This window comes from Sminthopsis crassicaudata, chromosome 2 (assembly GCF_048593235.1).
Source record: "Sminthopsis crassicaudata isolate SCR6 chromosome 2, ASM4859323v1, whole genome shotgun sequence".
NCBI classification, from domain to species: domain Eukaryota; kingdom Metazoa; phylum Chordata; class Mammalia; order Dasyuromorphia; family Dasyuridae; genus Sminthopsis; species Sminthopsis crassicaudata.
The window spans coordinates 408844720-408859180 of record NC_133618.1 but is presented as its reverse complement, the minus strand read 5'-3'; the positions used below and the strand labels follow the sequence as shown (position 1 = coordinate 408859180).

At 30.9% G+C, this 14461-nt stretch overlaps 1 protein-coding gene across 2 annotated transcripts in view; it reads left to right on the top strand.

Moving 5' to 3' along the window:
* Positions 1 to 14461, top strand: part of RNF145 (ring finger protein 145) — a 94025-nt gene that overhangs the window by 32386 nt on the left and 47178 nt on the right. For both annotated transcript variants that reach the window (XM_074291948.1, XM_074291947.1), the window contains exons 3-4: positions 4129 to 4237; positions 13868 to 13959. In XM_074291948.1, the coding sequence (XP_074148049.1) occupies positions 4129 to 4237; positions 13868 to 13959 (201 nt within the window). The remainder of the gene's footprint in view (positions 1 to 4128; positions 4238 to 13867; positions 13960 to 14461) is intronic.

The following is a 14461-nucleotide window of genomic DNA, read 5'->3' as shown; positions in this document are numbered from 1 at the left end:
TGTGTGTGTGTGTGTGTGTTTTTAGAGATTGAGGGATAGTTCATGTTTCATTTGTATAATCCTCTTTATTTGGTCCAGAGGAAAGGCATATATATGTAATTTGGAAAAACTGTACATGTTATTATTTTATATCTATTCTATGTTTACTATTCTTAGTTTTTAATTTTACTTAAGCTTTCTTGAATATTGGAGCTAAAAGCATCTTCCCTTATACTAAATAATTCTACATCATTATCTGTATTATAAATTTGACTTAGCTGTTTGATCACTGCCTTATGATATGACTTGTTTTGTTATTTAACTTAGGAATTTCTGTATTTCCCAAGATGGATAGAAACTAGTATTGCTATTTTATAGGAGAAGAAAGAAGCATAGTAGAATAGAAAGAACATTGAACTCAGGAAGTTTTAGGTTTAAATACTGGATTTCACCATAGTCACTACTGTGTCACTACTAAACTATTTTTGGATTCCATTTCCTTATAGTTAAATGCAGATGATAATGTCTGCCCCATTTACCTCTCTGGGGTGTTCTCAAGGAGAGTACTTCATAAACTGGAAAGTACTTTTAACATGTGAATGAATGAATGTAAAATCCCTTATTAAAGGCTTACAGTATGCCAAGCACTAAGTTAAGTGCTAGTGATTAAAAAAAGAAGACAAAAAAGGAGTTTTTGCTTTCAAGGAATTCATATAATAGGAAAATAAAAATGTACAAAATAAGATAGATTCACTGTAAAAGGAATTTAATCTTGGAGGGAAGGCATTAGATCATACATTCTTAACCTGGGGTCTAAGAATAGGTTTCAGGAAATCCATCAACTTGGATGGGGGGAAAAAGGTACTTCTTTATTCTTATCAAACCCTAACTGAAATTTAGTATTTTTTTTCAATTATGACTTTAAAAAAAAAACAAAAAACATTATTTTGAGACAGACTGTAAATTTGACCAGACTGCTAAAAGAGTTCATGACAGGAAAAAAATTAAAATATACTCCAAGCATTGGATGTGAATGAGTGGAAGGATCAGGAAAAGTGATGTTTTAAAAAACAAACAAACAAACATGTAATTTAAGGAGAACTTGAGAAAAGAACTAGCACATGGTGATTGGACCTTCAGTGCTAATTAAAAAAAAAACAAAAAAAACCAGACTATCATCCAAGTTGGTCAATGCCATGAATTAATTGAAATCTGCATAACTAGGAGGTGTAATACTGTAGGTGGAGTAAAAGAAAGATGTGTATAATAACTTTAACAATGTATATTTAATAGTTGAATTCGCAACTGTTTAATATTGTCTGCTTTATTTACATTGCTTTAGTCAGTGTGTATCTTTTATTTCTGATTTGTTTTCTCTGTATCATTTTATTTATTTTCTTATATGCAACTTTAAATTTTTCATCTTCATAATTTCTTAGGGCTCATATTACTGTTACCTTTTTTATACCATCATTAATTCATCCCATATGTGATGCTAGAGATATTTTTGTATTGCTATATTTACCCCCCACCCCTTCTGTTAGGATCATACTTGGGTGCTAAACTCTAGTGGGAAGATGGAGTTAGAATTTGTGGGGTGTTTTTTTTGTTTTTTTTTTTGGTAAATTTTATTATAGAAGTCAATACTTTCCAAAGAAACTGAACAAATTCACAGTTTCACTAGCATTATTTGTTAGCAAGCCAGTGATCCTATAACCTTATCTGTTTTTGAATTATACCATCTTTTTCTCTCTTGACCAGTTTCATGAGTATAAAATTATAGGGTCATAGAATTAGAATTGTTTCAAGGACTATCTGATCTTTCTTTTATATATGAGGAAATCAATACCCAAAGAGATGAAGTAATTTACTCAGAGTTATAAAAGTAGCTATCAGGCTTAGAACTTATTCTTTCTGTTCATCATATTTTATCTTATAGTTGTTAAATATCTTGTTTCTGTAATTACTATGATTTTGAATACTTTTTTCAGATAATTTTTGATTGTTTATGCTGCTGCTTTTTATGTGCTTATTAAGTGTTTTGTCTGTGTAGTATTATCATTTTTATCAAATTAGCATAACTCAAACATAATCATGGAATCTCCAATTATTTGTTATTTTATTTCCGTAATGATTATTTTGTGGTCATATTTATGTAAGTTCTGTGTGGGTTCAAGATATTTTTGTCATTCTGTTGAATAGTGTTTATTTTGTGCCGTTTTGTTTAATTTTTATTAATGAGATATTATAAAGTTTGATGTTAAGATTATTTTGTATTCTACTTTAGTGATTGTTTTTCTCAAATTGTTATCTTAGTTTCTTGGGGAAGGTAGAGTTTTTAGTAATCTATTATACTATATATACACACAGATAATATATTTTCCTCAGTGATTATACTTGCCCTTGAACTTCCTGTTACTTCAGTAAGAATTTTCTCCTTGTTGTCCAGAATTGTGTCCAAAATCATAGCTTGTATTATTATGTCTTCTACTTTTAGACTTTCCAAATCTGCCTTTTTCTTCTGATTCATTGCTTTCATTTGACAGTAATGATTAGAAGCCGTTAAGTTTTCATTTATGGATAGAACTTTATAATCCTTAGAACAATGCTTTTCCCTCATTTCTAAACTATATAAAGAAATGACTCAAATTTATAAGAATTCAAGCCATTCTCCGGTTGATAAATGGTCAAAGGATATGAATAGGCAATTTTCAGATGAAGAAATTGAAGCCATTTCTAGTCATATGAAAAGATTCTCTAAACCATTATTAATCCAGAGAAATGCAAATTAAGACAGCTCTGAGATACCACTACCCACCTCTGAGATTATAAGATGACAGGAAAAGATAATGACAAGTGTTGGAGGGGATATAGGAAAACTGGAACACTGATACATTGTTGGTGGAATTGTGAATTTATCCAGCCTTTCTAGAGATCAATTTGGAACTTTGCTCAGAAGTCTGGAGATATAGTGTTATGTCGGAGTATTAAGGCCATAAGAAAGCCAGTTTAAATGGATTGGAGATGTTAGGAAGGAGATGTCTATAAGGCTGAAAAGAGAGATTGGGGTCAAATTGTGACAAACTTTAAATATAAAGCAGAAAAGTTTATATCTCCTTCAGGAAATATTAGACCAATATAATTAATAGTCTGAAATTATCATGATCAGATTTGCACTTCTTGAAAATCACTTTGGTAACTTTTTGAGGTATGGATTGGAGTGGTGCTAGGATTCTTACAAGGTACTAAGTCATTAGAATGAATAGAGACAATAATTTAGCATGGCTCAGTATGATTGATCTGACCTACAAGGAGATGTTATGGGCCAGAACTTGAAACAAGGTACTAAGTGGAATTGAGGAGACAATGGTTAAATCTAATTTAGCACCTTGTAAGAATCCTTACAGAGTGGGAATATTAGAATTAGAGAAATTAGGAATCTCTTTTTGAGTCTAGTAGTGATACAGTGAGAGCCAGAATTAGGATGGTGGTTATTTGAATGAAGAGAAACCTATGGTTAAGAAATATTGCATATCATATACATAAATATCTATAACTCTATAATCATGCACATATATAATTATATACTTTCATATGTATCTAAAAAGTGTGAAATGGAAATTCATGGTTTTATATGGAATCCCCTTTTATATTGTGTGTACATGTAAATGTTTTCTCTTTTTGTCTTTAAGTTCAAAATAAATAAAATTTTAAAATAATCACATTAAAATATTTTAAATTATTCTTGAAGAAAGAAATGGAAATGAAATCAACTCTGAGGTACCACCTCACACTTATTAGATTGCTTAATATGGCAGAAAAGGAAAAGGACAAGTGCTGGAAATCCAATTGGAAATGTCTGAAAATTTGTTTAAGAAGTAAGATTGGAAATCAACAGAAGGATTGGAACTAAATCTATATCAATACCAATTGAGAAATGACACACAATTATACAAATAATAAAGTGATAGAATGGCCATTATTTTTTCCCCATGAGAGAAACATTAGCAGTGACTTAAGAAAACTCAAGAGTTTTGACTTTAACGTTTCAAGAAGACAGTTACTTTAAAATAAGGTGACATTAAATTGAGTGAATTAATAGTATTACATTTTGCTTGAGCTTTTATTTGTGTTTTTTTTTTTTAACAGGTTATATATTAAGTGTTGTGCTCCTCACTTTACCTAGACAACATCTGGTTCAACTTTACTTATATTTTCTTACTGCACTATTGCTTTATGCCGGCCATCAGATCTCCAGGTAAGAAATCATTAACATTTTTAATATATAGCTTGAACTTTTGAAGTTTATTTTTACAAATAAAATACTTTATGGGGATTTAGACCTATGATTTAATTTGTGTTGGAACTCAACAACTTGTTTGTTGGAAAAAATATAAATATTTTGGGGGGAGTGTGTAAAAAAGTGTGTGGGGGGGTTAGATACACATACACACACACAAAGAGAGAGAATTACTTTCTAAATGAAAAATAGTATACAAAATTAATACTTAAAATTATGCTCAAATTTTATTTCTATTTTATGTTGAAGTATTGTTACTACTTTGTAAGGAAGCAGTGAGTAAAAAGAACAGTAATTCAGGAATCAAATGCTTGCAACCTTTGAAACCTTGAGTGAATTATTTAACCATGCTGGCTCTATTTAACACATTTGTGTTTGTAAAATGAATAGGTTGGAATAGATCTGTTTATTCTAGCTTTAAATTTATGACCCTCTAAATCATTTTTTTTTTTTTTTTTTTTTGCTAGACAATAGGGGTTAAATGGCTTGCTCAGGGTCACATCACTAGTAAGTGTTAAGTGGCTGGGGTCAAATTTGAACTCAGGTTCTTCTCACTCCGGATTGGCGCTCTATCTACTGTGCAGTTTATAGTTTTCTCCCTTCCTTGCCCCCAAATCACCTTAATAAAATAAGTTTACTTATATAAAACAAATAAGGTTCTAATACTTATAGAAATATTGGGGACCTTTTTGCCTCTTCATAAAAGGCATTACCTAGACAAGTTACATATAAAGACTTAGAGAAAGTTTAAGTATTTTCCTATTTTTCATCACTCAGAATAAATTCATTTTGAATTCTATATCAGTTTGTGTACATATTCCTGTGTGGAATGATCGCTTGATATATTACACTTAATCATAATGCTATTGTTTCATAATTTAATATAATTTATTTATAGATTATACTACAGAATGTTGAAACATCTAGGAAGAATGTCTATTTGGACTTAGAGAAAGGTGTTGTTGCCTATCAATAAATATGTTTTCTGTTTTATAAGTTGAAGATTATTTTTTATGCTAAAATGTTTCATGGGTTTTATTGGCCAAATAATTCATTACTTAGTGGCCAGTGTATTGGTTAAAAAATTCTCCATACTTAGAACTAAACTGATCCTTTGATCTTTGGAACTGTACTTGAAAGCTGTTATAAAATCTATCAGTTTGTGTTCTATAAAAGAATTCAGCTCTTTAAATAGATAGCCTTTGAGATCCTGGATTAAATATGTTAAAATCATATTAACAAAAACAATAATGCTGCCTTTTCCTCCAGCTGTTCTAAAATTCTAAATTCTAATTCTAAAAATAAAATTTTAGTGATGATTGAAATTATGACAGCCACAACATTTATGCAGTATAGTTATATATTATTCATATTTTCCAGAAAAGGCAAAAATTAAGTTTTTGGAGGATGAGAACCTGAGAACAATGCAGTACCAAAGGAAATTAAATATTTTCTGACAGTCATTTTTTATTTGAAGTTTTTAGTGCTTTACTCTATGGATTTATTTTTTCTAATATTTGAAAAGATTCTTTTTCTTATTAGAGTGGGGCAATAGTTCATTTTTATTTTAAGCAAAAACATGCTTCAAATAAGGTACAGCATTTAATTATTAATATGGTTTTCTGTTTTTTATTACTACCAAAAAGGAACACTGCTATGTATAATATCTCTTTCAGGCATTTATGTGGCATTGAGATCTGTATCAACAAGTCTGGATATTTTATTCAAGGTTTTTTGGGTTTTTTGGTTTGTTTTAGTATAATTCCCAGCTTTCCAGAATGGGTAGTTTCATTAACACTGTATTGATAATGTGCCTTTCAGTCCCTCCATTACTACCTGTTTCTCAACTAATTTTTACGGTGTGAGGTGAAACCTAGCATAGTTTTTAATGTGCATTTTCTTATTCATGATTTCATATTGTGGTCAATAGTTTGTAGGTCTTTTGAGAAAAGTTGGTGTATACCTTTATGACCACCACATCCGTTGGTGAGATGGGTCTTCATCTTAATATATTATATTCTTTGGGTGTGAGAGTTTTATCAGAAACATCTGATACTAGTATTTGTTCCCCTACTCTATGACTTCTTACCTAAGCTTGATTTATTTATTTATTTTTGTGTGTAAACTTTTGAATTTCATGAAATAGTTATTTTCTTTATCTTCTGTGATCTCATTTTTTTTTGGATAAGCATTCTCCATTTCTATTCTATAAATAACCTGATCTTGTTGTCATCTAATTTTTTGTGATGTGTTTTTAAATTCAGATTGTATAAGTATTTTAATTGTGATCACTTGTGATCTATACCCATTTTGTGCCAAATAAGTAAGAAAGCCCTTGCCTTGTGGTATATAGTAGAAATAAAAACAAAGATAATAAAAACCCTTCCTACCCTTCTGAATTGGAGGAAGGCAACATTATATTGTTATAGGAAACTGTATATACAGATAAATAAACAAAATGTGTGAAAAACAAATATAAAGTAAAATTTTTGGGAAAGTGCTACCAACAAACAACAAGCATTTATGAGGACCTCCTGTGTGCTAAGGCCTGTATGTAAACACTGTAGAACTAAAGACAAAAAAAAAAAAAAAAAAAAAACCAACCCATTAAAGAAACCCAAAATCATAGCACTCAAGAATTTTACATCCTGATTAACATTCACATATGTAAATAAATGCAGAATATATACTAAGAATACACTAATTTTAGGATTACTATTAATTTATGGTAGTCAAGGGAAGTCTTTTGTAGCAGATGGCACTTGAGCTGAGCTTTGAAAGTGCTTTGATTTATTATAAAATTATATGACATTGTAGGACTCATTTTTAGAATTTGGACAAAATTTATGAGTCATTTATTATAATCCTCTCATTTTATTGATGAGAAAATTAAGAATCAGAGAGGTTCATTTACTTGCCTAGTGTCACAAGGGTATTACATCACAGAGATGAAATTTGAACTTAGGACCTATAAGTCCAAGTCCAACTCACTTTTCACCATATCACATTTCCTCCTTTCTTTAGGCTTTTTATTACAGATTATTTCAAAGAAAACAACTTTAGTACACTTAACACATTCTAAAACAGCTTAAAATCAGAAGAGAGAACAAGCTTTTATGGATACTTGTGACTAGGTGTTTAGGTTCTAAAAAGTTGTTGTTTTATTTTGTTAATATTCAGCATTTCTTGGATTCTATATATTTCCCAGAGGAAGAGATTTGGGAGGAACAAGCTATTTTTATTCAGTAGAGTAGGGTATAAGAGTTATTTTCCTCTGATAAACCTAATAATATATGGAAAAGTTTGTAATGTCGTCCTAGTACATCTCATCTATTCTTCCTTCATAAAAAACTGATTTTTATGAAAAATAGAATTGAAAATCACAGCCCCAGATTCTCTTATTCTTAGTTTAAATCAGAGTCTTTTAGATATGCTATAAAACATAGCTTCAATAAAACAAGCCTCAGTTGTTTTTGTTGTGTTCTTATTTTGTACATGATGTCAAGACAATAGGGGTTAATTAAGAAAGGACTACTGTTGTCTCCAATACTGTGTCTCTGTTTGACTGAAATAAGACATAGGAATTAGATCTTTAGTTAAGGACCTCATCTTTTGTTTCTAGTCTCCTTTCCCCCCTTTTGTTGATTTTTTAAAGAATCTCCAGAGGGAAAAAAAAACAAGTTTGCCAATGGCTTTCTTAATGAAATGAATATTGATTTTTATAAACTTATTCACTGGAACATTTGACAAGATTTTATAAAAAGTAAATAAAACACTGCTTATGTTTTATACTTGTGTTTGTGTATTGAAATGAAACCCTAATTACAAAAGATAAAGCAACCAGATTATATTTATAAATTGAATTCTTTCATTCCCTTTGCTACTTTAAAAGCTTTCTTTCTTTTCTTTTCTTTTCTTTTTTTTTTGAGTGATTGAAAGTGACCACAAACTCTTAATAATAGTTTTTTCTTAGATTTAGGCAACAGAAATGATTGTTGTTGCATGAGATAACATTATAGGCACTTAATAAATGTTTGCTACTGAATGGATAAGTGAATAGAAGAAAATTGCTGCATCACATTCCCTGGGCATAATTATTATTGGATTTATTGCTTGTCATGTCCCTAACTTTCATTAAAGTCTTTTTTCTGATGCCTCATTTTGCACAAAAGTAGCATTTTGTGTTCTTTAAGCTTTTGTCAAAAAAAAAAAAAAAAAAAAGGAAAGATTTCAAGTCAATCAACAAGGATTTATCAAATGCTTATTGTGTACCAGGTACCATGTTAAGTTTTGGGGAAACAAAGGAATTCAGAAATACAGTCCTTGACCTCAAGAAGCTCACATTTGAATAGGGAAGACAATAATTGTGAACAGATAAAATATAGAGTATAAGTGAAAGATGATCAAGGAATGGAGAAATAATACGTCCTATGAGAGAAACAGCAAAGAGACTAGCATTGCTGAATCACAGAGTAATAAAACTGAAAAGGTAGAAAGGATGGGGTTGTGAATGACTTTAAAATCCAAATAGGATTTTATATTATATTTTGGAGATAATAAAGAACTATTGGAGCCTGCTAAATAGGGGATTTAACATCCAGACTTGAATTTTTAGGAAGATTATTTTGGTAATTCAGTAGAAGATAGTTTGGAGTAGGTAAAGACTCTAGGGATGGAAACCAGTCAGAAAGCTATTGGAATAGTTCAGGTATGAGAGATAATACTATGCTTGCAAGGATGGGCAACTTAAAGAATGTTAGTATTTTCAAGAGGAAGAGGGGAGGGCTTAAGAGGAAAAATAATGAGTTCAGTACTAGATATCCAATTTGAGATGTTCATAAAGGAGTTGCTAAAGTGGGAATATAGTTTTTAAGAGATACTGGAACTGAGTATATAGCTCTGGGAATGATTTGTGCAGTAATAATAATTGACTCCATGGAAACTGATAAGCTCACCAAATGTGATAACAGAAAGAGAAAATAATAAGATCCAATATAATCTCTTGGGAGACAACCAGTGTTGGTGAGTATGACCCAGATAAAAATTCTTCAAAGGAGATGAGACTTCAGCTATCAGACAGGTAGTTGATGAGACTGTGCTATCAGACAAGGGCTCAGCAGTATCTTGTTTATTACTGGAAAACTATATCAAAGAAGTTTTTCAAGTCTTAAAATCCAAAGATTATTATTATTATTTTCTTTTTTTTGTGGTGGTGGGAGATGGAGACACAGAAATTTACAAAGGTAATTAAAACAGGATTGCTCTTAGAAATAAACTGCAACCTTTCCCAGTAAGATAAGGAGTGAAACAAGGTTGCCCACTATCACCATTACTATTCAATATAGTACTAGAAACGCTAGCCTCGGCAATAAGAGCCAAGAAAGAGATTCAAGGATTTAGAGTAGGAAATGAGGAAATCAAACTATCACTCTTTGCAGATGACATGATGGTATACTTAGAGAACCCCAAAGACTCTGCTAAAAAGCTATTAGAAATAATTCAGAATTTTAGCAAAGTGGCAGGATACAAAATAAATCCACATAAATCCTCAGCATTCTTATATATCACCAAAAAAATGCAACAGCAAGAGATAAAAAGAGAAATTCCATTCCATACAAATGTTGAGAGTATAAAGTATTTGGGAATCCATCTACCAAAGAATAGTCAGGAATTATATGAGAAAAATTACAAAACACTTGCCAAAAAAATAGTCAGATTTAAATAATTGGAAAGACATTCAGTGCTCTTGGATAGGCTGAGTGAATATAATAAAGATGATAATACTCCCCAAACTAATCTATTTATTTAGTGCTATACCAATCAGACTCCCAAGAAACTATTTTAATGACCTAAAAAAAATAACAACAAAATTCATATGGAAGAATAAAAGGTCGAGAATTGCAAGGGAACTAATGAAAAAAAAAGTCAGAGGAAAGTGGTCTAAGTGTACCTGATCTAAAGCTATATTATATAGCAGCAGTCACCAAAACCATTTGGTACTGGCTAAGAAATAGAACGGTAGATCAGTGGAACAGATTAGATACAAAGGACAAAAAAGGGTACATCTATAGCAATCTAATCTTTGACAAACCCAAAGATACCAACATTAGGGACAAAAATTCATTATTCGGAAAAAACTGTTGGGAAAACTGGAAATTAGGATGGCAGAAATTAGATATGGATCCACACTTAACACCATATACCCAAGATAAGATCAAAATGGGTCCATGATTTAGGCATAAAGAATGAGATCATAAATAGATTAGAGGAACAGAGAATAGTCTACCTCTCAGACCTGTGGAGGAGGAAGGAATTTATGACCAGAGGAGAACTAGAGATCATTATTGATCACAAAATAGAAGATTTTGATTACATCAAACTAAAAAGTTTCTGTACTAACAATACTAATGCAAACAAGATTAGAAGGGAAGTAACAAATTGGGAAAATATTTTTAAAAGTAAAGGTTCTGACAAAGGTCTCATTTCCAAAATATATAGAGAACTGACCCTGATTTATAGGAAACCAAACCATTCTCCAATTGATAAATGGTCAAGGGATATGAACAGACAATTCTCAGATGATGAAATTGAAACTATTTCCACTCATATGAAAGAGTGTTCCAAATCACTACTAATCAGAGAAATGCAAATTAAGACAACTCTGAGATACCACTACACACCTGTCAGATTGGCTAAGATGACAGGAACAAATAATGATGAATGTTGGGGAGGATGTGGGAAAACTGGGACACTGATACATTGTTGGTGGAGTTGTGAAAGAATCCAGCCATTCTGGAGAGCAATTTGGAACTATGCCCAAAAAGTTATCAAACTGTGCATACCCTTTGACACCCAGCATTGCTGTTATTGGGATTATATCCCAAAGAAATACTAAAGAGCGGAAAGGGACCTGTATGTGCCAAAATGTTTCTGGCAGCTCTTTTTGTTGTAGCTAGAAACTGGAAATTGAATGGATGTCCATCAATTGGAGAATGGTTGGGTAAATTGTGGTATATGAAGGTTATGGAATATTATTGCTCTGTAAGAAATGACCAACAGGAGGAATTCAGAGAGGCTTGGAGAGACTTAAATCAACTGTTGCTGAGTGAAATGAGCAGAACCAGAAGATCACTATACACTTCAACAACAATACTGTATGAGGATGTATTCTGATGGAAGTGGAAATCTTCAACATAAAGAAGAGCCAACTCACTTCCAGTTGATCAATGATGGACAGAAATAACTACACCCAGAGAAGGAACACTGGGAAGTGAATGTAAATTGTTAGCACTACTGTCTATCTACCCAGGTTACTTATACCTTCAGAAGCTAATAATTAATGTGCAACAAGAAAATGGTATTTACACACATATATTGTATCTAGGTTATATTGTAACACATGTAAAATGTATGGGATTGCCTGTCATCGGGGGGAGGGAGTGGAGCGAGGGAGGGGATAATTTGGAAAAATAAATTAAAAAAACAAAAAAACAAAAACAGGATTGCTCTGTATTGATGGAAATTGCTGATGCAATCACAGGTCTTTTGTAGTATTTGAAAAAGCAAGCTTTCCAAAACTTCTTTCCACCTAAGAAAAAAATCTATTCTTCGATAACAAGCCCAGCAAGTGATCACACAAAAAGATAGTTTTTATTTCATTATGCTGAAATGAGTATTATTTCATTTCTTAATAGGAAATAGACTGATTTAAAATATATATAATACTATATGATTATATGCAAAAATGTTTGAAAATTGATCTGTTTCAGAGCCCAAGAACAGAGATGTCCTGCTCTTTGTGACCTTATATTGGTTTTCTTTCTTTTTTTTTTTTAAACCTTCCTCTTCTTTTATTTTATTTTTTAAAATATTTTATTTCCCTTCCAATTACATATAAAAACAGTTTTTAACATTCATTTTTAAAAATTCTGAACTTAGGTACCAAATGAACATTTCAATATATGTAGTTGAAGAAGAGATAATTATATATGAATTTGTGAATCTTTTATATAAAATCTGTTTTTCTTTTATTTAGTACATTCAACATGTAATTTTCAAAGCTATTCTACTTATCTGAGTTTCCTTTTGGTCTTTCTTTTTAAATTCTCTTTTTCAATAATGGGGAAGCATTTTCCCTTTTCCTCTTTATCTTTCTCTTCCACTGGAAAAAAAGAAAAACAAAATCTTTGCAACTAATACATATTATCAAATATAAAACATATAACCCACATTAGCTATGTCTAATATATTTGTCTCATTCTGAATCTTGAGTCAATCACCTCTCTGTCAGGGTAGCATATTTTACTATGTAGTACTCTGGAATTTTGATCATTTTCTTGATCAGAATTTTTTAAATTTGACAAAATATTCTCAACAAACCAATCAATTTTTGGGCAAATAAGTGTTTTCTTGTTATTTGCAAATTTGGTATGTATGATTACTCTAATATGTAAATAATAAAGAATGGAAGAGTGGCAGAAACACCCAGGGACTACCATTTGAGAAAAAAGGACTTTTTGGGGTATAGGAGCTAGGGTACCAAAGTAGAAAAGGAGGGCCTAATTATTATCAGTAATCCAGTTAGCAGTATAAGAAGATAAGTTGCTTTTGGTGATTTTTTTTTTAAAGTGATGATGAGTTTATTAAAAATAATAATAATTGAATAATTGCTAACTTAAGAGAAAGAAATTAGTCATTTTCTTTTCTTTGTCTTTCTATAAAATACAATCAAAAAGGTCTTCATATGGTACTCAATGTCAAGTAATGAATTTTTTAAAATTATAGCTTTTTATTGACAAAATATACGCATGGGTAATTTTTCAACATTAACCCTTGCAAAAACTTATGTTCCAACTTTCCCCTTCTTCCCTCTACCTCCTCCCCTAGATGGCAAGTAGTCCCATACATGTTAAATATGTTGAAATATATGTTAAATACAATATATGTATACATATTTATACAGTTGTCTTGCTATACAAGAAAAATCTGATTTAGAAAGAAGGTAAAAATAATCTGGGAAGAAAAACAAAAATGCAAGTAAGCAAGAGAAAGAGTATAAATGCTATGTTGTGGTCCACATTCATTTACCAGTGTTCTTTCACTGGGTGTAGCTGGTTCTGTTCATTACTGATCAATTGGAATTGATTTGGATCCTCTCATTGTTGAAGATAACCACTTTTATCAGAATTGATCCTCATATAGTATTGTTGTTAAATGTATAATTATCTCCTGGTTAGTGATATTTTATTGTGCAAGACCTGTGAGGAGGAAATAAAAATATCTTTTGATACATTATGAAACAATGATAACTTGCTCTCTTCTTGCTTCTGTTGTCTGAAATAATAAAATTAAGTTCCAATATGTTTTGTGGTAGGCAAGAAAAAGTCATTTCCAAAAAAAAGATATTATTGTACAATCTTATTAACAGGTATGAACAAGGATTTTACTTGCATAATCATAATTTTGTAGAGAAATTGTCCATCTAAATTGTGGAGTGGAGTTTTACATCTGCCAGTTTTCTTTCCCTTCACCACAATCTTGATCTTGGAATGCACATAAAAATGAAATTTTATTATTTGGACGTTTTAGGGATTATGTTAGAAGTGAACTGGAATCAGCCTATGAAGGACCAATGTACTTAGAACCTTTGTCCATGAATCGTTTCACCACAGCCCTAATAGGTAAGTGTAATTAGTTTTAAAACAGGTAAGGTGATAGATAAGAACTTAATTATGAAGGAGTGAACATTAAAAATGTATATTAGGAATCTTTTCTCTCTTGAGAAGATGGAATCTTAATTTTCATGAGCTATTTTAGATTTAATGTCTTAAAATTACTTAATATTTATATGTGAGATGTGCAAGATTAATGGTTAAGAGGGAGAGGTAGCATGTTGGAGTGGGTAGAGGGCCAGACTTGGAATCAGGAAGACCTGAGTTCAAATCCTCCTTGTGACACTGTGTGACCATATGTAAATTATTTACCTTGCTATTTATAAAAGCCTACTTTTGAAAGTTATAAGCTAAAACAGTATAGTTTCAATAATTAAGTTTGGGAAATATTTCATATATAAAATATATATTTTTGTAGAATATGTCAGATCATTTTTCTGTCTATCTTCCAATTAGTTTGCTTCAGATTAATGTAGATAATTACTAAACTTTTGAAATCATTTAAGATCAT